The sequence below is a fragment of the Fusarium solani genome, assembly GCF_023522795.1.
Source record: "Fusarium solani strain SB1 chromosome Unknown bctg00000016, whole genome shotgun sequence".
Classification (NCBI taxonomy): domain Eukaryota; kingdom Fungi; phylum Ascomycota; class Sordariomycetes; order Hypocreales; family Nectriaceae; genus Fusarium; species Fusarium solani.
In genome coordinates, this window is record NW_027072142.1 from 713,754 (window position 1) to 736,474 (window position 22,721).

The window sequence follows — 22,721 nt, forward strand, 5'->3', positions numbered from 1 at the left end:
CGGGGTCACAGCTTTCATTACCACCGTTTGCGAAAGCAAAAGGGGGCAATTTTACTAAGAGGATACTACTGTCTCTCCCTACATGGTCCAGTGCCATAATTCAGAAGAAATAGACAAGTTGGAAGGCAACTCAGGGTCCATGATCTCTCCACGCACGTAAAGAAGACAAGAAATCTGTATGGTATTTTACCAAGACCTAGTATCCCTAACGACGCGACGGCTGACTTGCTCATTACCTTCTTGTGACCTTACCAGTCCGACAATTAAAATGTAGAACTAAGAAAGTAAGTAGAAACACCAGATCCCCCCAACCCCCCCCCCCCAAAAAAAAAAACCCAAATAGGGAAGGTTCAAATTTATTGTTGTGGGAGTATCTTCGTTAATGAAAGTCCCAGTTAGTATCAGAGATGCTGTTAAAGGCTTGTCCGTCTTCCTGTAAGTCTTCCAACACTACTAGGTGGCAAAACTCATCACCAGACCGTCTCCGTTCAATCACCTCGGCAGAGACCTCGAATGCAGGTCAGTAGCCGGATCTGTGATGCTGAAGCTGACTTCCAGTAACAGCGCAATAATAGCCCTATCATAAAGAGCTATAACATCGTCAGGTACATCGAGCATCGCCGCAGCGGTCGAAGGCATTGGTGGATGTTGCAACGCAGCTTGAAGCCGAATTCAACCCTAAGACTGCTATTTAGCTTAAAGTCACCAACAGCGAGACTAAATTGGATTCAACCTATCTGATGATTGAGTGAGTTATGCGGAGGCGGCGTGGCGTCATCGGCTTCCTTGCTCGAGAGGCACAATAAGGTAGCAACCCCACTCACGAAATATCACCTTAAACCTGACTATTGAAAGCTTCTGAGTGACACCAGGCATATCCTTGAGCTCCCATACAAATTGACGATATAGGCACAAGGCAAGGTAAGCGCAGTAAACTCAGAAAACTTTGAAAGGTTCTGACAGGGATAGAATACCTAGCTTCCCGAGCATCTCGAAGTCTGAAAGTGGAATTATGACCCAAGGTCAGCCGAAACCGTGGTCAATTTGTAAGCACCAGACCATGCAGATAGGATACTGACGATGATACTATTCAGAGCCCATCGTCGCCCGTTAACAGGCACGGAGGGCGCCCAGTCCGATCTAGCAACTTACCCGCCTAACTCGAGGGTCACGAGGTTAACATCACTCGTCCTAGCCACCGCCTTCAACAGTATCAACAGTCACAATTAAGTGAAGATGCCCTACGAAACCTACTTACCTCTATACCAGATGAATATACCTGCCCTTTCGCCCGTGATGTAAGTAAAAGAGAGGGCATCGCTGCCGCCAAGGCCGCTATATCTCTGCTTCCATCCAATGCACCTGGTCTGAGCTCAATATCTACTACACTAAGCTTGCGGACTCGCCCTTGTTTGCGACCTTCATCATCCTACATCGCGAGTACTTGATGACGTATCTGGAAGGTATGTAGAATGCAGATGTTCAACATGAATGGACCCGCGATGCTAAGAGGGACTGCAAGGACCACTTCGAGCGTTGGTATACCACTGTCTCCCATAACACCGACCGTAGAAAGCAGCCGAACCACTCTGCATCGCGAGGCGTTAAGCACGAGATGAGTTGTTGACAGGGTTGGCTAGATGCTCAGAGGCGCCGGATGCTACAGCAATATTAGCAGCCAGGTTCCTTACTAGAAGAGCTTCCAGAAAAAAAAAAATACCTATGAGGTAAAGCTTGAGGCCACGGATGACTCCTTGGGCGGCGGTGTATGGCGAAGAGCGAATACCAGGCGCTGTCACAGATTGCCCTCGATATCTTGGCTATACCAGCGATGGCTGCTGACTGTGAGAGGGTCTTAGGTTTGTCGAAGCTTGCGATGACGTCACAATGTCAGACAATGCATCCGTAGGCCCTCGAGTTCTTACAGTGCTTAAGAATTGGGGCCGGACTCGCGGCATACGGTTTGGCAATCCCCTCGTGGATCCCATTGGGAAAGAATGCCGCGAGGACAGCGGTGAGCTTGGATGATAACCGAATAGAGCCAATCAGGACAGAAAGCGACTCTCACTGTCATACTAGGTCAGTTTGCCAAGTTGAACCGAGTAAGTCAAGTTCAAGTAAGTTTGGGCTGGCGAGGAGTCAAGCAAGTCAAGTTGGGGGCCAACTTGACTTACTTGACTCAAGTTGACTTGGTGGCAACGCTGATCTAGGCTCCCAGATGATAGGCCATGCTTCTCGAGCAATTCCTTGTCGCAAAGCTCGAGGGAGAGTTCGTCTTAACCCTGACTGACAAGCCGCGGACTCTCCGAGGAGGCCCGCCACTTGTAATCTATTTAAAGGCGGAAACGAAAGATGGCTAATCGGCATGCTTGTAGGACAAAATTTGTAACCGACTGAATCCTTCCGGAAAGGCGAAGGGCTAGGTAGTAACGCTGGGTTGAAAACCTGAACTGCTCTTCTCGTCTAGAAAGGCAGCGAGAACCTCCGACCCGGTAATGATGGTATTCATCTTCTGCATCAGCTACTAGAACACTGATTTGTTTACGTAGCGACAAAGAGAGCCTCCCTCGATCACGCGATGGTTGGTCGACGGGAAATCACGAATCTAATAATTTCCAGCAGCTTACGAGGCATACCGTCCGGGACTTGGTTTTTGGACTTGCCCACTCTGGAATCATAGTCAGTTCGATATTTCTGCATGCTGGTGACTCGGTACCCGCAGATGACTATAGGGCTATTGCCAGCAATCACGTAGATCGTCGTTCAGACAGCCCACATTCCTTGGCTGACAGAAGCTACAGAATAAACTTTCGACGAGTTGACACGGAATGCATACCTGATTGTCGGCAAAGGGCTATCTAAGTCTTGAAGTGCTCGTGTGAACCAGGTTGAGTACCCGCTGGATATTTGTGATCGTATCTGAAATGATTGACGGTAAGCAGGTACGGCCGAGCTTTGAGAAGCCGGCAGACTTACATTTGTGCGAGCATATCCCCTCGGAGGAACAACGAAGGATCATTTGGGAACAATTTCCTTCGACATGGTGGATTCAGTGTTTACTGAACAACACCTCACCTCGGGCTCGGATAGTCAACCAAAGCCGCCTGGCGACCTCTCCAGAGATGCAAGCTACCTCCAAATCCAGGGGCACGTTTTTCGAGAGCGAGAGTAAGGCGTTAATTGAGGACTTGTCAGGCAACTGTTGGCGGGCGACGGGCGTAGCAATGGGACAGCGAGGATAGGCTACGCGCTCTCGGGCAAGTCTCTACTTGTTTGAGCGGGATGCGAAGGTCATCGGGTAAAAGAAGGTATGGATAAGTGAGAAAAGTTTGTTCCCCTGTGCTTTCCGTCAAATTCCAATCCCTGATCATCATCAGTCGTCGAATCTAAGGTTTACATGACCATCGAAAGCCGAGACCAGGAACCCGGACCTCAAGATTGTCATTGCCCTTGATGGCTAGGCCTTTAGCGAACCCGGCTCATGGTAAGATACCTCCCCGTCGCCCGCTTTGAAGAAGGAGAAAATGGCCACCTTGATCAGCAACCTTTAGGAGTTTTTCCCCAATACGAATATGGCGATGTCGGTAAGTATCATACATTATCATGCCACAGTAGATTCGGACTTAGCGCTAATAGCCAATCGATCACCCTTCACAGACTTTGGCGAGGCCTGCATTTGGGGGCTACTTACATCCTGCTCTGGCAGTCTTGCCTCAGCTCTTGCCGCTCTAGTCGTTTGCGAGAAGACTAGCGCCTCTGGAGATCTCGCAAATGCTATGAGTCCTTGGTGCAGAAAGATCACTGACATTTTCACAGACTGGGGATGCCTCAGCGTTGACGACCGCGACGGCTCAGACGGGGATAGCAAGAACTATCTATAAAGTCTCACTGGTGACTATTAACGCGAGCAGTCGCGACTACATTATCACCTTGGCAGCGCCCTCTTCAGGCTAGCACTTTCGCCATTTCGATCTCAAGGGCATCGAGGCTCATATCAATTAGATTAAGCTCATATCGTAGGACTTGCACGGCGTTCTTGGATAGCGGCAACTCTATCGTAAGGAATTACCGCATACCAACCTGACCGAAATCGACTACGCCTTAAACTTAGCAAGTGCCATTGGAACACTCAACATCTATCTAACACCTTTGGCTGAGACACGAGCTCGTTGCAGCTCTGGTGCGTTGGCGTTGAGCCTTACAACACCATTCTCAGCTTGGGCTTCTATGACCACAGAGTGGAGGACGAGCAAGTCTCTCGGGCCCTGACTCGCAGGTAGAGATGGCTACTCACAACCTAACCTCTGTCCAACGGCCAAACCATCTCATCAGGGGAAAAGAGTGTTCGTCCTATATGCTGTCAGTGACAACATAAGTATTGTAGCCTTATGGTGAATTACCACGCCTTCTTCCCATCTGCATAGAACACACTGGCATTCAACAAAGAAATGGAGGTGACAGTTCTTGAGACGGTGACCAGCCTTCCATGGGCGAAGACAGAGCCTGGGGCTACTGTTTCGACTCCAACGTTAACTCCCTGGTGCATTTAGATAATGGCTTGGCCAAGGCCGCCCGAGGCCCGAAAGAATCATTTCCGTGCCTCAACTATCTTGCGTGTGGCAAGAACTGTAAGAAGAGCGAAGTACGCGGTGGGTGCGCTAACATGGATCTCGACTATGACTATACAGAGCTGCCACCCAAAGTTCGCACGAGGGGCCCTTGAACCCGAGATCTCTCGGCCGGCTCGCCGTCAGCCAGGGGAGAGTTCGCAAACGATCGGGGCGTATCCAGACTGGCAAAGCGCGAATATAGCAAGGCGACACTAGCACTGAAGAAAATATTTGACTGCTCTAGACAATCTAGTGACATCAATTAAAGGTACGCACCGTATGGAGAGAATCAAGAAGAATTATCCCGTGTTTTCGACAAATGAGGAAGGCAAATAGGAATGTATCGAACAAACGATAGGTGGGGTACCTATCATATCGCGCAAACAGGACAACACCTCTCGGTCATGATCGGACTGGGAGGTCGGAGCCTTGCAACTACATGACATAGCATGGGTGAAGGATGAAAATAGTTCCCTTGAAGGGTTCTGGAAAACCTATCAGAGTAAGTTCCTTTTATCGGTTAAGATGCTGCTGCTGCAGAGTTGGGGGTATATTCCACACGCCTGGCTCCCACCCGCTTACCTGGCAAAGACACTGACACATGATTAACTCCTGCAGCCATGCATGTATTTGAAGCCGAACCCAATGTAGAGTTCTTCAATCAACGGCTAGATAAGGGTCAGGTTGAGAACCAGGGGCCGACACCCGTAAACTCGCAGCTCAATGTCCCCTGCATCATCATGACCGACCGAGTGGATCCTGAAAGCAGACATCTCGTATCCTTGGAAGCTTGGCGGGCCCAGAGCCTTCACCTACCTGCTGCTTGCCAAGTTGGGCAACGTGAAGAACCTTGATCGCCTCGCCACTAAAAGAGATGGGTGTGCCCTCCAACTTTCCCTGCCTCGTTGTAATCTGATCAACCGGCTTTTCCACTTCTGCCTGTTTGCTTCTAGTTCTAGGTATGGCGTTCAAATAGCTAAATGGCCCACCGGTGTGGAAGATGTCATGCGATACCTACGAGGCGCTATATACTGGTAATTATTTGCGGATTTTGATACCTTTGATGTGAGTCTGGGTTCTGAAATAACGATTTCCTCGCTCCGGGCGAGTGGAAGTAGTTTCTTGAAGCAGTGTTGACCTCGGTGGTACACGAGCCCGAGATCGATTTTGAGCTTCGGACTATTGTCGCCCTCGGGCAAGATTCCTCTTCCTTCTTGGGCCGCCCCCTCTTCAAGGATATTACTTGCTAACCACCCGATGAGGAACTTAGGAGTGTAGAGCTGCTCCACAGAAATAGTTACCTTCTAGAAAACGTGGTAAGACGACTTCTGATGATGTGTGATCTCCGTGAGAACGCGGCTGGTCTTCTATGGCCACAGCCCCCATATCCATCATTCCTTCAGTATGAAGAGTTATCTGTCTTCCAGATATCTCAATTCTTCGAAACTCATGGCCCCATCACAAGTGATGGCTGCGATCGCCTTGCCGCTGACATTCTAGAATGTCCCGTCACCGCCACGCCAGTAGTCCGCCCGGTATTTCTTTCTAGTTCTATGTTTAGCTAAAGCGAAGAGATCGTCAATGAGATTCAAGTCTAGCGAGTATGCTGGCTAGCGCTCGATCATCACTTCAGCTTTAGCAAGTTCTTTTTTGGGCTGTGGGGAGAAGAGAGAAGAAATGAAAGAAAGCACCGTCCACGAAGATGACTCTTTTTGGCTTTGGGTGTCTACCAAAGAAGGCCAGCTGTCCTAACCAGGGTACATACATCCATTTCGCAACAGGTCTGTAACTGGACACTGCGTTTGGTGGAACGTACGCAGTGCGAGCTACATTGAGTACCCAACTTTACGCCCGTTTTTGGCTCCCGCAGTTTACGATGCCTATGTGTACCTTCCTTCAGCTTTTTTTCCTTTGCATCTTTTCTCCTTAAAATCCTAGTTTTTCTAACTCTCTTTCTTTTTTCATCTTTTCCACCTTTGAAAAAACAAGAACTACCGTATTCCTTGACGGCCACGCATGAGTACTGCTCAACTTGACAGGGCAATCGATGCGTAGCTATCTCCTCGGAAAGTGGAAGCGCATTGATATTCCAAGTTTGCATAACCATAATGACGGACATAATCTCCAAATTGCCGGTTGAGATCTTGAACATGATCATTGGATACGTTGAGTATTTCCCTTTGACACTTGACAACCACCTCATCTGCCCGCTGCAAGCCGGAAAGGGCACGATCAGCTAACAGGGTTAGGTCACCATTGACAAAGACCGCAAGTCACTCACTGAGGTGTCGAGAATTATACGTGACGTCGCGTTGCCAAAGTTCTGGCACTCAGTTGACGTCAGACCTACCGGACCATTCTCGTTGCACAAGCTACCACAGAACTTGTCACCAACAATACCCTGGAAATACGTCAGGCACCTCCATTTCAAAATAGACTTTCATAAACCGTGGTGGGCAGATTGTCCTCATAAGGCATCCTACACCGAGGATGATATATGGTCCGAGATCGAGTCCGAGATCGAGTCCGACTCTGACCTCGACGCATCCGACGACGACGCCATAAGGTCCGACTATAGTCCATATGAGGGGTTTTCAAACCATTCTCGTGATTTTGAGCATCTTGCGTTTGCCGCCGGATTGATTGTTAATGAGATCGGTGATAATCGTCTAGACACATTCAGGTATGGCAACGCGAGCATATGCTTGAATCGTCCGACTCTAACGATATGCGACAGTTGGGACCTAGAAACATGTATTCCAGAAGCCATTCTTGGGCCCCAGGGTATCATCACTACACGTCAGAGATTGCTCCGCGCTTTGAGTATCATCACAGACCCTTATTGCCATGACAAGCCAACCATACCGGCGACTCAAGGATCAGCCATCGATTTGGGCAACTTTCGGAAGCTGAAAAGCTTGCGGTGGAGAGCACCTCGTTCAGAAGATGCCCCGACCTTATTATCTGCCTTGTCAAGGAACCGGCGACATCTAGAGCAACTTGAGCTAGACCTAGGAAAATGCCATGATGATGAGGATGGACATCCATCATCTGTACAGGAATCGATTATCCACGATTCTGCATTCTTGAGAAAGCTTCTTCGCATCCAACCTACTCCGTCGATGCCGATATTTCCAGAACTAAGAGAGCTGTTTCTTTTGTCTACCACTATCGGGCCTGGATTAGCTCGGGGACTTGATTTCGACACGTTGGTCTCGCTTCGCTTCCGCGACTGCCATGGGTTGCCTGGATTTTTCGCCACTCTAGTGGAACTACGGGTGCAACCTAAAATCAAGGCGTTCGAGATTTACAGCAGTACCGAGTTTACAAGTTCTGTCAGTCAAGAGGAGGAGCTGAAAGACGCAGTCATGCGTTTTCTTGGCTCCTTCAGCGGACTAACCGATCTAGCCTTGCGGCTAACATCAGATCCGTGGTTCCCGAAACGTGAGTTTTGGTCAAGCATCTTGGCTCATCGGTCCACACTCCGGAATTGCGTGTTGGATGAACTGTGGGCCTCCGGTTGGTCATCAGAACTTACTTCGGAACCATTTTTCTTACGGTTGGAAAAATGTCCGTCTTCTAATCCTTTGGGGTTTCTCGACGTTCAGTGCCTAGGTTTGGAACACGAAATCAAACATCTTGTGAGTAATCTCCGAAGCGACGTAATATCAGAACTGATCGTGTGATTTTGCCCCGTTCAATGGTAATTAATGTATGTTTTCTCAAGAGAACCATGCTCCTTCCGTTTGCTTCAAAAAGTTGCCTCGAGCTTCTCCATCTCCGTTTCTCATATTTCGATTCGAGGGTTTGGGAATGCATCAATCGAAGCTGGGGAGCACCCGCAACCGCAGCTACCAATATCGAGGAGGCGGATTCGACCGACGTTTTGTACGGTGCTCAAGATTGGGGTTCTCAATTGCGCAAGGAGAGGGTATCCGGTGATGTCTCGTCGCCGTCAACTTATTGCCTTCAAACAGAATTTTGCGATCTCGTCGAATGGGCTTTCGGGCCTCAAGGTATACGCTCTCTTCGCACCATCGCAGTTGGTGACTTTTCCGCCACAGGTCCGTGTCAGGGCAGACTTTGCATTTCAGTCGACAGTCACGGCATACTCAGTGTTCTAAAAGGAAGGGACAAAAGGATGGCTTACCCGCTGGAGAAGTTTCGGGACTTTGTACACTCAGAAACCGTCAGTCTCAGCTACCTACAGTATTCAAATTGAATTTTACAGCCAAGACAACTAGTACTTCAACGTCCCCCAGGCAACATGCATTATCCATTGTCATCTGCCCAATGCCTTATTTGGAGCTACAGATCGGATTGCTGTCGAAATCATGTCCTGCGTCTGACTGGATACCGGTAGCGAGTCTTCATGAACGAACCGACGGCTCATCCAAACAACCTTAGAAAGTTCCCCAGAAGTCAGATTTACGAGTAATGCCACAATGGATGCCTCTCCCAATTGCTTGGTCACCGTCCGGGATTGGACTAGTCGTTAGAAGGCTGAAGGAATCGGCGTCAGCGTCGGCGTTGGGCATGGGGTCGAAATTATCGGCGACAAGGTTGCCGCGGATGCGAATCCGGACTGGCTGTATTAGTAAATGCTACCTTCTGGAGTATCGTCACCTACGATAATAATATACCACTTATCTTGGGCTGGGTGATATAGGACAAACAACCCTGGCATATTAAGATTCTAGGGTAAGACAGTATACCAACCATTTCAACTCAGAAAATCGGATGATTTGATTCGATTTCATTCTCCAATCGTTCAACTCAGTTGATATGATTGTTTTGTTTGATTGATTAACTGACATATGGGGAGCACCGACTATAGCCGCCTGCCTGATAGCATCCTTCCGCCGCCGGCCTCATCGTTATCCCAAATCTTTTCCATCCTACGTCGACAACAGCCGTGACTCGACAGTGCCTATCCCACCTCAAGCCAACCCCTGGCGCCTCTCCTCTCATGGCCGATTATGCACGCATGTCTCTTTCACGATGAAGCATCATCATAGTCATCAGCCGTGCCCACGCGCCCTGAATGTCTGGCAAGCCACTGCACTTCTCTGGCCTGTCATCTAAAGGCAACAGCCATCATTTCATATGCTAGGTGTGTCCACTGTTCATGTAAATGCAAGAACAGAAACCCAGGGACACTACGCGTTTAGGACGGTTCGCGAGCCCCATTTGGACGCCAGTGCTGCAAGATGAGACTGCAACAATGGACTCCTTGCCGCTCCTTCCCAGCAGTGACCCACAAAGGGGGTGCCCAAGTTAGGTACCGGATCACGCCTGCGGCCTCGAGCAAGGATCACAGGACAACGACGCCCAATATAGGCCTCCAAAACCACAGGCGTAGTGTGGAGGACCAAACCTTGCTCGGCCATATTTGTGCAGAGCGCAAAACAGGATCAGCTATTAAAGCCAAGAGCGATCACCTTGCTCGGCACAACCTAAGGCGGTTCCCTCTCTCCCCGACGAAGCCCTTGCACTAGCCTCATCCAAAGAACATGACCCGGCGAATTCTATCATGCCAGGGGAAGTGTAGCCCCGGCCAACCATCAACTCCAAAGGAGGAACGCGATACTCAAACGGCATCTACTATCTATCAAATACCATTTAGTCCTAGTGCGGGCCTTATACGCAAATCATCTCAATCCCCGCCCCCTGCCAACTCAGCCAGCATCAAACGGGAGCGGTCTGGGCAACCCGTGACCCATGCCCGGAACCAAAGTTTCCGCAGCTCGCAGAGCTCGTTGTACGGATACAGTTCAGAGGATGACTTGGATAGCAGTTCTTCGACTAGTGGCAGCGATTCTGACGACAGTTCATGTAGCGATAGCGAGCATTCCTCGCCAGGCGCCGCCCAAGAATACGTTTTATCACATGACCACCGGCTTCAGAGCTCAAGGCCGGAGCTTTTAAATTCTTCCCTGGATTCTCTGGATACCTGGATGAGATCCGCAAGATATGTTCTACCGCCTGACGATAGTCTACCCCCCCGGAAGCGACTCCGGACATCACACTGGAAGGAGAGCGACGACGGTATCGACGGGTTTATCGCAGTCTCCCCCCGGTCGGATACTTCCACCTGGCCTGCCCATTCTACGTTTACAGTCCCGCCAGATACCAGCAATGCTTGCTGCAATACGACCTGCGGTCCATCGAAGACGTTATCCGTCATCTACGGCGCCACCACATGAAGCCCCCCTCCTGCCCCCTTTGCTCTCAGACCTTTGGTTCACTGTCCAGCCGTGATAGCCACATCTTGGAGAGAACGTGTGAGCTTCGTGATCCACAGCCCATTCAGGGCATCAACTTCTACCAAGAGTCAAAGTTGAAACGACGAGATAAAATCTATCTCAGCGAGGCAAAGCGTTGGCAACACATCTATGCCACCGTCTTTCCCAATTCGGACCCTCCTCATTCCCCATACCTAGACAGAGGTTATGGGAAAGTGGTTTCCATGGCCCGAGACTATTGGAGGGCATATGGTCGACTCTGCGTTTTCCAGTTCCTGGAGCGCGGCGAGTTGCTCGGTGAGGAGGAGGAGAGGGATAGGACTGTGGAAGATGCATTATACAAGTTAGCACTGGAGGACATGCTCTACGTAATAGCTCGACGCTATTGTTATCAATGGGAGGGTTTTGACAATTAATATGCCACAGATAAGTGAAAGAACTCGTGCTTTACGAGCACTTGGTTATCCACAGGATTATGGTTATAAGCTATGGATGTTAGAGTGTAACAATTAAGCCCTGGTACCACGGGCGAGGCGCAGCATGTCCCTATTTCACATGCACTTGCTGATCTAGTCAGTTTGCCAGTCATCCTTGTCGTTTCTTGCTTCCCTACTTAAGTCAAGAAGTCTTTCTGTTGATGTCGCTCTCCATCTTTCTTAATTCCTCGTCGCGGCCTATCTTGCTTGTTCTCAGCCACATAGGGTGTCATGTCTTATTGTATTCTTCGTTATAGTTGAAGCCCGGCCCTTGATCGCTTAGCTGAGCCAGAAGATCGTGACCGATAAGGAGAGAACATCCCAGTCTGTCTCGGTGTCGTCGAGCTTACCAACCCATGCTACAGTATTACGATAGCGACGTGTATGAGTTTCTCACGTTGGTTGCGGCAGGCGGCCGATCTGGAAGGGCCTAGGGGAAGGAAGTCCATGGGGATCTTAGCAACGGGATCCACACCGCGCTCAGTCGATTGCATCAGCATTAAGTCCTCCACCGTGATGCAGAGCCACGCAGTGTGCTTTATGATGAACACGCTGGTAGATGAATGATTGTTGATTTGACACTAGTAGAGTTCCATGCCCGAGAACCTCTCGGGCTTGTTAACGTCAACGATCGAAATCGGAAGAGGAAACGGGCGCTAAGGAAGCATGAAAGATTTTCAGCCCTACTGGTAATTCGTTCAAATGCACTAACGTTTGAACTTACCCGCATACGTTGTGGGGTCGTCTATATGCGCGCTGCGTGATGAGAGGGCATTCCCAAGGGATAAACTGGTAGTTTTGGTTTACGTTGACAGAGGATCAGTGGCGTTGCTCTGAGCAAGAGATTAGTATCCACGTGGTGATGTGCTTAATGATATTGGGTGTAACTGGGTTGTATTGGTGGCCGGGGTGGCTGCTACATAGAAAAATGCAAATGGGCGTGTGCTATATACTTTGGAGTAATTCTAGAGGATCACAACATAGACATTGATCCTTACAAATGGATCGTGGTTTAAGCCATGTTCCTTTTGTACGGGCTACTCAGAGAGTGATCTTCCTAAGATTGGTAGAGAAAAAGAAGGGTGTCTATGTCGCGTGGTTGCGTGTGTTTTGAGCCATGCCAACCAGCTACTACATTTATGATGTCTCTATTTACCTAGGTAGTACTCATGCGCGATGGTTGGAGATCTACAAAATACAATACCACAGTTAGCTGTAGGCGCCAAGATGGCACGGTCGAGTACTTTTTCGGCCTTGGTCTCATAAGTAGCCCCCTGGAGTACTACTAGTCTCATCTTCCCTTGATGTGCCCAGCTCAAGTCTCCAATTGGAGTGGGTAGATCGCCATAGAGCAGTGTCCCGATATTTAGGGTAAAACTGTCAAACACTCTTTCGTATGGTTGTTTACCAACAGTGTTTGACCGTAAGGAATTTATCATTCGTTTGTGGAGTACACGATCCGGTGAGGTTTCCTTGGCAGTCCGGTTCTCGTCGGTCCTACCAAGGCATATATACATTTCCTCATTGCTAGGGCATGCTTCCTCACTGTCGTACTCATGCTTGTTCGGAAATATCAAGACAGGTTTTGAACCTTGGGCCACTGCATCTGGGAGCCAATCAAAATCTTTGAAAATTTGTCCCCAATACTTCATATGTTGAATTTGATGCGAACCAATGATGTCTTTGGCGTCACTATGAGTGCTCATAAAGCTTAGTGGATCTCGAGGGAGGAGGTGTTTTGAGATGTCATGCCAGATATCGCGGTTTGAAGCAGGCATTATAGTAATTTGGCGTGAAGGGCACGAAGAATATCCGTTTAAACTTGGCAAGGGAATATATAAATTAAATTATTAATCCACCTTTGGACTTCATAGTTATTAAGTAGAGCTTAGAAAGGAGTCAGAAAACAGCTATAACTACAAATCTGGACTTTTGAGTATCCTTATTATAGATGGGGTTCGCGACGGGCGGGTTAGCGAAGCGGGGCCGGCCGCAATTCGACAGCGAGCTGGAGGAGATGTGGCACCGACGGTTCGGCCGATTTGCACCGCATCGACACGCAAGGACATTGGAAACGGAGATACCTGACTCCCCCGATCACCGCTGACGGCAACTCATTAATGGGCAACAACCACAACATGGCCAAGGACTGCTACGGTCTGCCCCCTCGGTGCCCGGTAACACCAACCCCTCATCACCACGCCTCGGCGTATAGGCAACAACAACAATACAACGGCTTCGTGAACCAACACAGCATGAACCAATAATGGAACTCGTGACGACTGGGTCTTGTTGACCTGGCTGCCAATATGCAGCATCGACACAATCAACCTTTACACACAAACAATCCTTCCGACATTCTAGCATTTGTTCGAATCCATTGCATGCTGCACAACGGAATGATCGATCTCTCATTTACTCTCATCTTTTTTTCTTTCTTTTTGGCATTTAGCCACTGCTTTTATTTTCCTTGCGAATTCGAAATTTCTCATCACAAGTCTTGCGGCACCAAAAAAGGAACACGCCGATCATGTCCTCTTTTTTTTTTTTTTTTTTTTTTTTTGTTTTTTTCAGGAGCTGCTTGCTTTTCAGGCCCCGATCCGATACATGCCCCTCAAATTTTGTTCCATGCGCAGTGTCAACCATAGCAACAGCGGCAATGATCATAATCAACAACTCGAAAATTCTTTCCGCATCGGTACACATGACCGTCCATGAGATTGAATGGCATAAGCTACCCATGTAACTAACGAGGCCTCTTCTGGGTCAGCCGTACGTTCCCTGCATATAACCAAGAAAGGACCTTTCGAAGCGTTCGTCGACTCTTCACTGGGATGACCGTCACCTGTTTCATTGCCCGGCTGATATACAATTTTCCGTCGGATTGAACGGCAGGCGTGACTGTTATCTTTTTTCAGGGCTTCAAAGGCGTGATCAGGGAGCCTTTTGAGTTTTCCGTAGGCTGACTGCGAGGTAATGACGCATCTTTCACCTGCGGCTCGTCCTTATCGTCTTGGTCTGGGGGCAGGCCCTTTTCACCAGCAGACCGTATCATCTCGTTGTCCCTACCACCCGTAAGAGACTCTATCAGGCTGCATCGCCGCAAGTCTTTTGACTCCCGTCATCCTCGCGGTTGTTGGCCGCTGAAGAGATGTGTGTAGATGAAAGAATGTCTGGGGGCGGACTTGGGGAAGGGTTGATTTTGGGGTGAACAGCCGTAAGGGGGGGGGGGGGGGTGTGCTTTTCCACTCCGTCAAAGCCATAATCTGGCATTGTCTGCTTGATGTGGTATACTATTGCAGGGTGCTCGGGAAGGGCATGAGTCGACTGGGGAAAGGAGGGCGAGAGTGTATATCGACGAAGAGATTCGAACGTGCTCGGGAAGATAGTACGGGAGTTAGGAGCCCAAAGTGGGAATCGATGAGAAAAATCGTGTTGGGTCGACATGCGGGAAGACAAAGACAAGGAGCCTGTCGCTTTTTGACTCCTGGGCGTTACATAATGGGGCTAGGAGACCGGCCCATCTGCCGAGCCTGATCTTTCCAACCACGTTGCGGAGAAGGCTCGGAATACAAGCCACAGGAGGTCAGCTTGACGCCAAGTTCTATTATCAGCAGATGCTGTGCTTTGAAACCGCGCTCGTCATGTAGAGGAAAGCCTGGTGGCCGAGGCACGGTTATTTCCACACACCACATCCCAATACACCTCCACTTTCCCCAGATGCCTTTATCCGAACTCCGGTCAATTCTTTCGACGATACTTCCATTCCAGCCCGTCCATGTAGTCTAAGTGATCGGGATAGCGGCCCCGCAGCGGGCTTAACCCCGGTGCAGTCCACGTTCACCTATCAAGGCGTCATGCAGTGTGATATGCCGTGCGTTAAACGCATGACTTTGATGATGGAACAAGCGTTTCGGAAATTCTTAACGGCTTTTTCGCAGAGAACCATGGAAGGGCAAGTCTTGCCCGGCGATGAGAGATCAGTCTTTACAACGGGGGCTATGTAAAGTTATGTACAGTTCACATCGGGCTCGATGTGCCTGAGTGAATCAGGAGACATCCGTTTGTTGGTAGATCCAGCCAGCCCAACGCAGCCATGCAACTTCTCTACTCCGTATTGCCCGTCTAGCTGCGGGGTGTGATTTCCCGCGCAAGCAATGACTGAGAAATTCCTTCTACCATTTTCCAAAGGTAAAACAGTGTAACGCAGCCAGTCTCAGCTGCAGGGAGCTGTTGAGACGGTCAAAACATCAAGGCAGGCGTAGCATCGCGTGCAGAAGGCTATTTCATGTATATTGCCAGGAGCCGAAGTGGTCGTGAGCCTTGGGTGAATAGGAATGACGACGTGGTAGACAGCGCTATTGGTGGTGGCAGACGAGAAGAAATGATGTCCATACCAAGTCAGACTTCAGGATGACATTATCTCAGATCTTTCAACAGTCTCGGACAGGGCACACATAAAGCAGTAATGAAAACTCTACGCGATCTTTGGTTTAGGAATATAATAGTTGGAGTCCGCCTCATTGTTGAAAACATGTATCTAAACCCAGATAGCCCTATGATCTGTCTCAAGTTCGGTTTAGGTCAGCGCGAAGCTCGTTTTTTTCAACCTCTTGGTACTTTCTTCACAGAGTCCTTTGAAAAGCATGAATAAACATTCTTTCTAGTCATTTGATTCCACTTCAACAAGAACTTCATCTCCGTCCAGCAGTGAAGAACCAGTGATGGTTGATGGCGAGGGGCGGTCACACTTGAGGGAAAATGGGCCCTCTTTCATAAACACGGTTTTGGCACATTCTGGCTGCTGACAACCCTGGTCAGCTTCTCTTTCAACTCGTACAGAAGGAGATTGGGTCTATGGAAAGGGGACTTTTCGCCGTCGCCTAGGGAATTTCGACGGCTCTTTGTCAGAGTGGTTGCCCTCGGGTCGATGCTTGGCCCTTTTTTAGAGAACCTAAATATCGTCGGCTCGCGAGTGACGGACAACGCATTGAGCTCCGTTTTGCTGCATAAGGATGCAGTAGCCGAGGACGGGACCTTGGTACGCCCATCATTGCTAGGTGCAGTCAGAGGAGTACCTCCAGTGGTGGCAGGCATCGGAGAGATAGCCTGCTCGCCTTGCTCGCGTTTCCTGGTTGCCGAAAAAGGGTGCAAAAAGGCATGCTGTCTTGTGCTAATGGGCTGGAGGGAAACTGAAGAATGGTGTTGGTGGAAGCAGTCAAATGGCTAGAGCTTGATCAAGTCTCTCTGTCCCCCGAGATAACTGCTTGGGCGGGCTTGGGGCGCTTTATAGGAATGGCCATCAACAATTGGGAGCTGAGAGCGCTTCACTGGATGCTGTGGTCCAACCTCCTATCACACAACACAACACCCAATAGAGAAGCACCAAACCTTCGCATTGTAGTAGTCGGCCGAGGTTCCTTTGCAGGATCCTATCTTGTGCACCGACTTACCGACGCGCTTGCTTCCGGATACCAACTCGTTCTTCTTGAAAGCAATCTCACTTCAATTAGGCGCTTATAGATCAAAGAGCGTACATCTAACTTGCAAAGGCAGTTTGCAAGCTAGATGTAAACCTCAGACATTAAAATCAGGTTCGCTGGCCTTTGACATTGGGCTGCCGTTGGCAACTTCACTAGTTACATCATCAGCTTCGTTGATCAATACAGATGATAGCTTTGATATCGATGTCGGACGGTTCGCTAAGGCCATTAAGAGAAGACTTCAGATTCAACCACAATGAAGCTTGACCAGCTCGCTTCAACGCTCGTGACGCTACTAAGCTCCGTAGTGCAGGCGGTCAATTCGCTCCATACGCAAAAGGGCTCGCATGGCGCCTTCACTGTGTGAGAAGCGTTGACAGTGTGACAGAGGCCATGGCCGCTTACATGGACGTATTTTCCGAGATCCCTGGGTTCTCTATTCGTGATGTGATTACCGAAGCTACAGGATCACACTCTCAACGGGGGTCATCTTTTCGAAGGAGTAGGATGAGAGCGACAACCGAAAAGATGCCCTTACCAGAATTCGAAGGGTCCTCTACATTGACAAGTATATAAGTTATACAGTCGTGTTTCCTCGTCAGCACAACGTGCACTTCATAATGGGTGGCCTACTGCGCTCCTCGAAGGGCGACGGCCCCACTAGAAAAGGCGCTCGATAGGGAGAGCGCGGACTTTGAGGCCTTGATCTCCCATGACTACTATGCCACACATTGTCGAGACGCGGAGTAAGAAGTCAGATGTTTCGAGATGACTGTTGTTTTCGTTTCTGCGATAGATAGCCTCACACTAGCTTGCAAGGTGCTGCACTGCGCACTGTCACATATCGCCGTGTCCTTGGCCGAGGAAAGGGAGCCGCCTCGGCTCGCCATCAGGACAAAGATTAAATACTTTGAATGTTATCTTGTTGCTCCAGCTCTTGGCGTGCTAGCCCTTGATTTGTTGTGTTGCTATTGAACGTTCGCGGGCATCATGGGGCTTGACGTGAGGCCACCTGTGTGTCAGCAGTTGCGGATCGTCCTGGACTCGGCTTCCATCAGTCATTTGGGGTCTTTATAGACATTGGTCTTTTAAGTTATATTGGTGTCAGTTCAACATGAACTGTTGGACTAGAAGACGGGGGCAGACAATTAGCAGATCTTAGGTACGGTATAGTCCCAAAACATCATTACTGAGATAAGGCCACAAAGAGTCAAAATAGTTCAGATAAGGCTGTTTGCTCAAAGAAGCTAAGACCATGCTTTTCAATCATGCGACCCACCCCGCCAATTTTAGGCCGAATCACGCTGCGCAACTTCATTACCTAAGGCGGGTTGCCTGCCTCACAGCCTCCTTGTGATACGACGGCCACATGTGTGGACGCACCCGGCCACACAACTTGGACCTCCCATCATCACATCGGCGCGTATGTCCTCACGAAAACAGCCAATAGAGCCTTCTTCTACGTCAATCGACCGGTCGCTTGAGAACTACTCCATACAATCCCATCGTCACTTTATGCGCGAGACCAACTGTCAAAGCCCTTTCATCGATGATTTCTTCCCCTACATCCAGCTTGCAGCCTAGTCAAGGCTCCCCGCACCGTTGTGATGACTTCCGGCAATGGTTGCGCGGCGTTAACCGGATACGCAAGACATTCGTACATGCCATTGGCTCTTCCAACAGTCCTTGGCCTTCTATCAAAAGCATGGACAAGCCGGTGGCGAAATTTAGCCCAAATCCTTTCCTCGTCGCAAAGACCTTGACGATAGCCACGCGCGCTGCACACTACTGTCTGGACGACTTTTGCATAGACCAAGACTCTCTGCAGCTTTGTTTGCATAGTACACATCGGCAGACAAAGTCTTGGCTTCTACTGACACCAATCTGGGAGTTTCATTCTCCTCGATGCCCTTTCCCCAGGAGGACTCTACTACGGACCCTACGCAGCTTTCTCGAGCCTTCGACGGCTTCTTCTTTATTTTCGAGGTTCTCCCAACGTGTTTCTCACTGGATCTTTGGGCTACGGATGACGGAAAACAAGTACACAACTGATGCTTTGAGTCATGTTCGATCGGATAAATTCTCAGAAACAAACAGTCACAGGGGAGTTACCTCCAACAATGATCTACTCATTGAGCTTTCTTCCTCAGCTCTACAACACGAAAGCACGTGCAAGGCGGTCTTGGACCTTAATGGTTCATCTCAATCGTTGAGTTCGTCGGGTCGAACAAGCCCTGGCTGCTCGCAATGTAGTTCCTTTGCCAGACAGAACAGAGCGCGTTCATGTATCCACGACCCATGTACGATCTTTGAAGAGCCAAATGGTATCTTGCAAGTGGTTGGGTTTAATGGACATGAGAAAACGATGAGAAACGGTGTGCACAAGTTCAAAGCGTACGTGCGGTTGGAATATAAGCCTTGGGCTTTTTTAACGAGAGAGAGGGGTTTCATTACCACTAACAAAAAACTTGGTAGTAGCCACGGCGAACCGGAAGACAACGCAGTTTCTCTCAAGAGAGTAGAAGACAGCGGTTCAAGGACACCAGCCGACGGTGAAACCTCGAAGGAGCCGCCAAAGAAGAGACAAAGTGACCATCGAAGCTCTCGTTACGACAAAGGTACGAATGGAGCGGCCAATGCCTGCAAGAAAAGAAGAAAAAACTCTGCAGAAAGACAGGACGTCGACTCGGACGAGTTCGGCGAAGGAAGCGGCAAGACAAAGAATAGTAGGAAAAGAAATGATGATGAGGAAGAGTCGGGAAAGATGAAATTCGCTTGCCCCTTCTACAAGCGTGATCGGCAAGCGTTCATGAGTGAGCGGACATGCGTTGGACCTGGCTGGGACACCGTCCACAGAGTCAAGTCAGTATAAGCCAAGTTCTATGATACCTCTAAGTGCTAACCATTTATTTACAGGGAACATATCTTTCGCCGACATATGTTGTCAAGCACTCAATGCGAGAACTGCCTTGAACAGTTTGAAACTCGCCCTGCGCTTGACGATCATCTTCAAACCCCATGCCGAGAGAAACCGCCATTAGGATCTTATGGCATCAACAAAGAACAAGAGAGCCAGTTAAGGAGCAGAAAGATGTATCAGAAATCCTTTGACGGGGAAGAGAAGTGGCGTGCGATATACAAGATCATCTTTCCAGGCGAGGGAAACATTCCAAGCCCATGTAGGAACCTTGTCCTGCCCAATTTGAAGTCATAACTAATGCTGCTTTAGACTATGAACCAGAGGTTCCGGAATTTCCAGATATTTATCAACAGATGTTGATACAAGACCTACCTAGGATTATCACAGAACAGTTGACGGAATCAGGGCTGATGGGACCTAGCACAGTCAACGTGATGACAAAACAACAAGCCTCGACAGGCGGGGTTGGTAGGAAATCAAATGGAGAGCGAAACTCAGTGATTCGAGCTCCAGCACCAGCAAATCAACAGCTGGAACGACAGATTGAGGATGTGGTGAAAGTCGCCGTGCGCAAGTTTCTTGCGCAGGTGGACGGCTCAAATGAGCCAATTAATGACTTCCAGATCCCACTTCTGAATGTCGAAAGCCCCGGAGATGGATCAAAGGGCTGGACGGAAGAGGAGAGCCAAGTACAACTGATAGGGCTGGCTCCGTTACAGGATGATACGCTACGGCCCCCGGCCCCAGGAGTTGCTAAAACCGGACTGGGGGTTATGACGCGAGCTCAGTACCCGACCCCAACTAGTTCGGCTTTCATTCGTTCGCCAGAGGATGGAAGTATGGAACGGCCTCAAATGGGATCAACGTCTCCTCCGGGTCTTAACTTAACTTCCATCTTTAGGGACAGTCACTTAGACAATACATTCCTGCACACAACTGGAGGAGGCTCGATTCCAGAGCTTCCTAGCGTCACTTGGGGCACCGTGTCCAGCAATGACACCGTCTTTTCAGGCGATCTGTACACCGCCATTCGCCAAAATTCAAACCCAAATGCTTCCGAGCCGGCAGCTTGTCAAAATCAAAACCTCTTTGCCAATCAGGAAACACGACCGGAGGATTACTTGCTTGGATCTTGGGACTTTGCACCACAGGTGACATCTACACAGTCTACGGACTCGGGATACGGGCCTATTGCTGGCCCTCCCGACAACAACGGCCTTGATAATCTGGATTTCGATGATTGGTGGCACGAATGACGGCTTAAAAAAGCAGACAAGAGATGAACCTCAAGTGTGGTGGAACGGAGATGATTTGGCATTCTGATCGACGGAGGCAAACTTCCCCGAAGCTCTGAATTCTGATGGTGTGGTTGCCCCCGGGAGTTTAGCTCGGACATGCTGTTCTCTGACGAGAAAACCCCTCATGGTAGCATTTTAACCGCACCTTGGAATATGACTTCCTTTTAAACGAGAGACATGCATGTTGCGTGACTAACTTAGTTAACGTTAACTTAAAAAAGTTTGCAAACTTTCAAACCTTTCAAACAAATTTCTTTCAATCAATCATTAATATTGATTCAATCATTGGTCCAGAGTCGTGTTTCCGTCAAAATGAAAGTCGACATCTGTTTCTGCGTAGATGCCTATCAGGACTCGCTGTTCTCAATCTGGCACTACTCCCAACAGCGGATATGAGCATAGCTCGTCGTTATGTTCATTTCTGTCAAAATGACGTTGACTCAGATGTATCGCGCCCACGCCGGCTTCGGTCTCGCTCAATGAGGCCTAGAAGGCACAGTCAATCCCAGGCCTCAAATAATGCTCGTGTTGTTGGATCCTGCTTATGCAAAAGGGGGGCCTCTAGGAGGCGTGGAGGGCATGATCGTGATCTCCTTGTCGTGGGCTTCTTCGTGTATTTTGGAAAGCATCGCTGTCGCCCTCCTCCCCCTTTTTGTCGTCTGAGTGAGAGATATCATCAGAGGAAGGATCCAAGGAAGCTATAACCCGGAAGTTGAGTCTCAGCCGCTTGGTGGTCAGGGGCGACAACGGATTCACCATGCATTCTGAGACAACTGCCTGATTATAAGGAGAAAGGCCACATTTTCGCCTTGAAGAGAGGATTGCCAACCTCTTTTTCGTGCGCTTCCGTATCTTCTGAAGGTGACAGAAAAAGTCGGCTTAATTAAAGTCGGTTGCGCCGTTTGCAAATCTCACTCACCAGGACCTCCTGATGACGGTGTTTACATTATGAGAGTCGCAATTTACGAAAAGATCCTTCGTAATGTGACTCTGGCAGCCGTCAAGCAGAATAATCCTCTTCTGTCACTCTCGGGCCGGCTTCGTGTGCTTGAAGAAGTGTCCAAACCATTCCCAAACTAGAAAATCATTAATATATCCCTTTGGAGAGGCTGTGATGACTGCCTCGCCGCCAAGTTCATTGCCAACCCGCCCAGGCGGAACTTGGACACCGGGCATGATAATGAACGGCGGTATCACCGCCCCGGCCACCGAGATGACTTCAATACTCGTGATGGAGATAGTCTCGCGTACGTCGGTCAGAATTCGGTTGCTTATCTCGCTGAAAGTCCACACAAAGATGCCGTCTCTTAGGTATCCGATCTGGAAACCTGTCTCATCGACGTTCCAGATGTCTTCAATTCTCATGCTGGCACGGTCTAAGTAATGTCACTCTTGAAACCACTTCTCAAGGCAGACAAGATCCTCCATCGCTTTCCGTTAGGCATCTCTTGCAGTTGCCTTTCTTCTATGAAAGATCTCGCTATGGCTTTTCATGAAGCGGCAAGCCCTAGAGCGAGTGTATTGGACATTCATCTTCAGCCCTAAATATGGCCCAATGTGACTCCCATCATCTTTCACGAAGCCAGCCGTCTAATTCGGACAGATCATAAATAGCAATGTCAATACGAGCCTCGACACCTCACATCGACAAACCTTGATAAATACCAGTGCTGGCGCCGCTCATACCGC

The 22,721-nt window shown here is 49.2% G+C and overlaps 4 protein-coding genes across 4 annotated transcripts; all 4 read left to right on the plus strand.

The window, feature by feature from the left end:
• Positions 1-3,453: 3,453 nt before the first annotated feature.
• Positions 3,454-3,881, plus strand: MRS44_018585 (uncharacterized protein; the record flags this gene model as incomplete). Its single annotated transcript, XM_065616057.1, has 3 exons — positions 3,454-3,484; positions 3,552-3,584; positions 3,637-3,881. The coding sequence occupies 3 exons, from the start codon at positions 3,454-3,456 to the stop codon at positions 3,879-3,881; spliced, it is 309 nt and encodes a 102-aa protein (XP_065472129.1).
• Positions 3,882-6,718: 2,837 nt separating this feature from the next.
• MRS44_018586 (uncharacterized protein) lies at positions 6,719-9,017 on the plus strand (the record flags this gene model as incomplete). Its single annotated transcript, XM_065616058.1, has 5 exons — positions 6,719-6,780; positions 7,027-7,293; positions 7,348-8,054; positions 8,462-8,674; positions 8,974-9,017. 5 exons carry the CDS (start codon positions 6,719-6,721, stop codon positions 9,015-9,017), a joined length of 1,293 nt encoding a protein of 430 aa, XP_065472130.1.
• A 1,795-nt stretch (positions 9,018-10,812) lies between these two features.
• MRS44_018587 (uncharacterized protein) lies at positions 10,813-11,271 on the plus strand (the record flags this gene model as incomplete). The annotated part of the gene is made up of 1 exon (XM_065616059.1): positions 10,813-11,271. The coding sequence occupies one exon, from the start codon at positions 10,813-10,815 to the stop codon at positions 11,269-11,271; it is 459 nt and encodes a 152-aa protein (XP_065472131.1).
• A 7,908-nt stretch (positions 11,272-19,179) lies between these two features.
• MRS44_018588 (uncharacterized protein) lies at positions 19,180-20,990 on the plus strand (the record flags this gene model as incomplete). Its single annotated transcript, XM_065616060.1, has 5 exons — positions 19,180-19,208; positions 19,290-19,432; positions 19,484-19,676; positions 19,731-19,993; positions 20,044-20,990. 5 exons carry the CDS (start codon positions 19,180-19,182, stop codon positions 20,988-20,990), a joined length of 1,575 nt encoding a protein of 524 aa, XP_065472132.1.
• Positions 20,991-22,721: the final 1,731 nt, after the last annotated feature.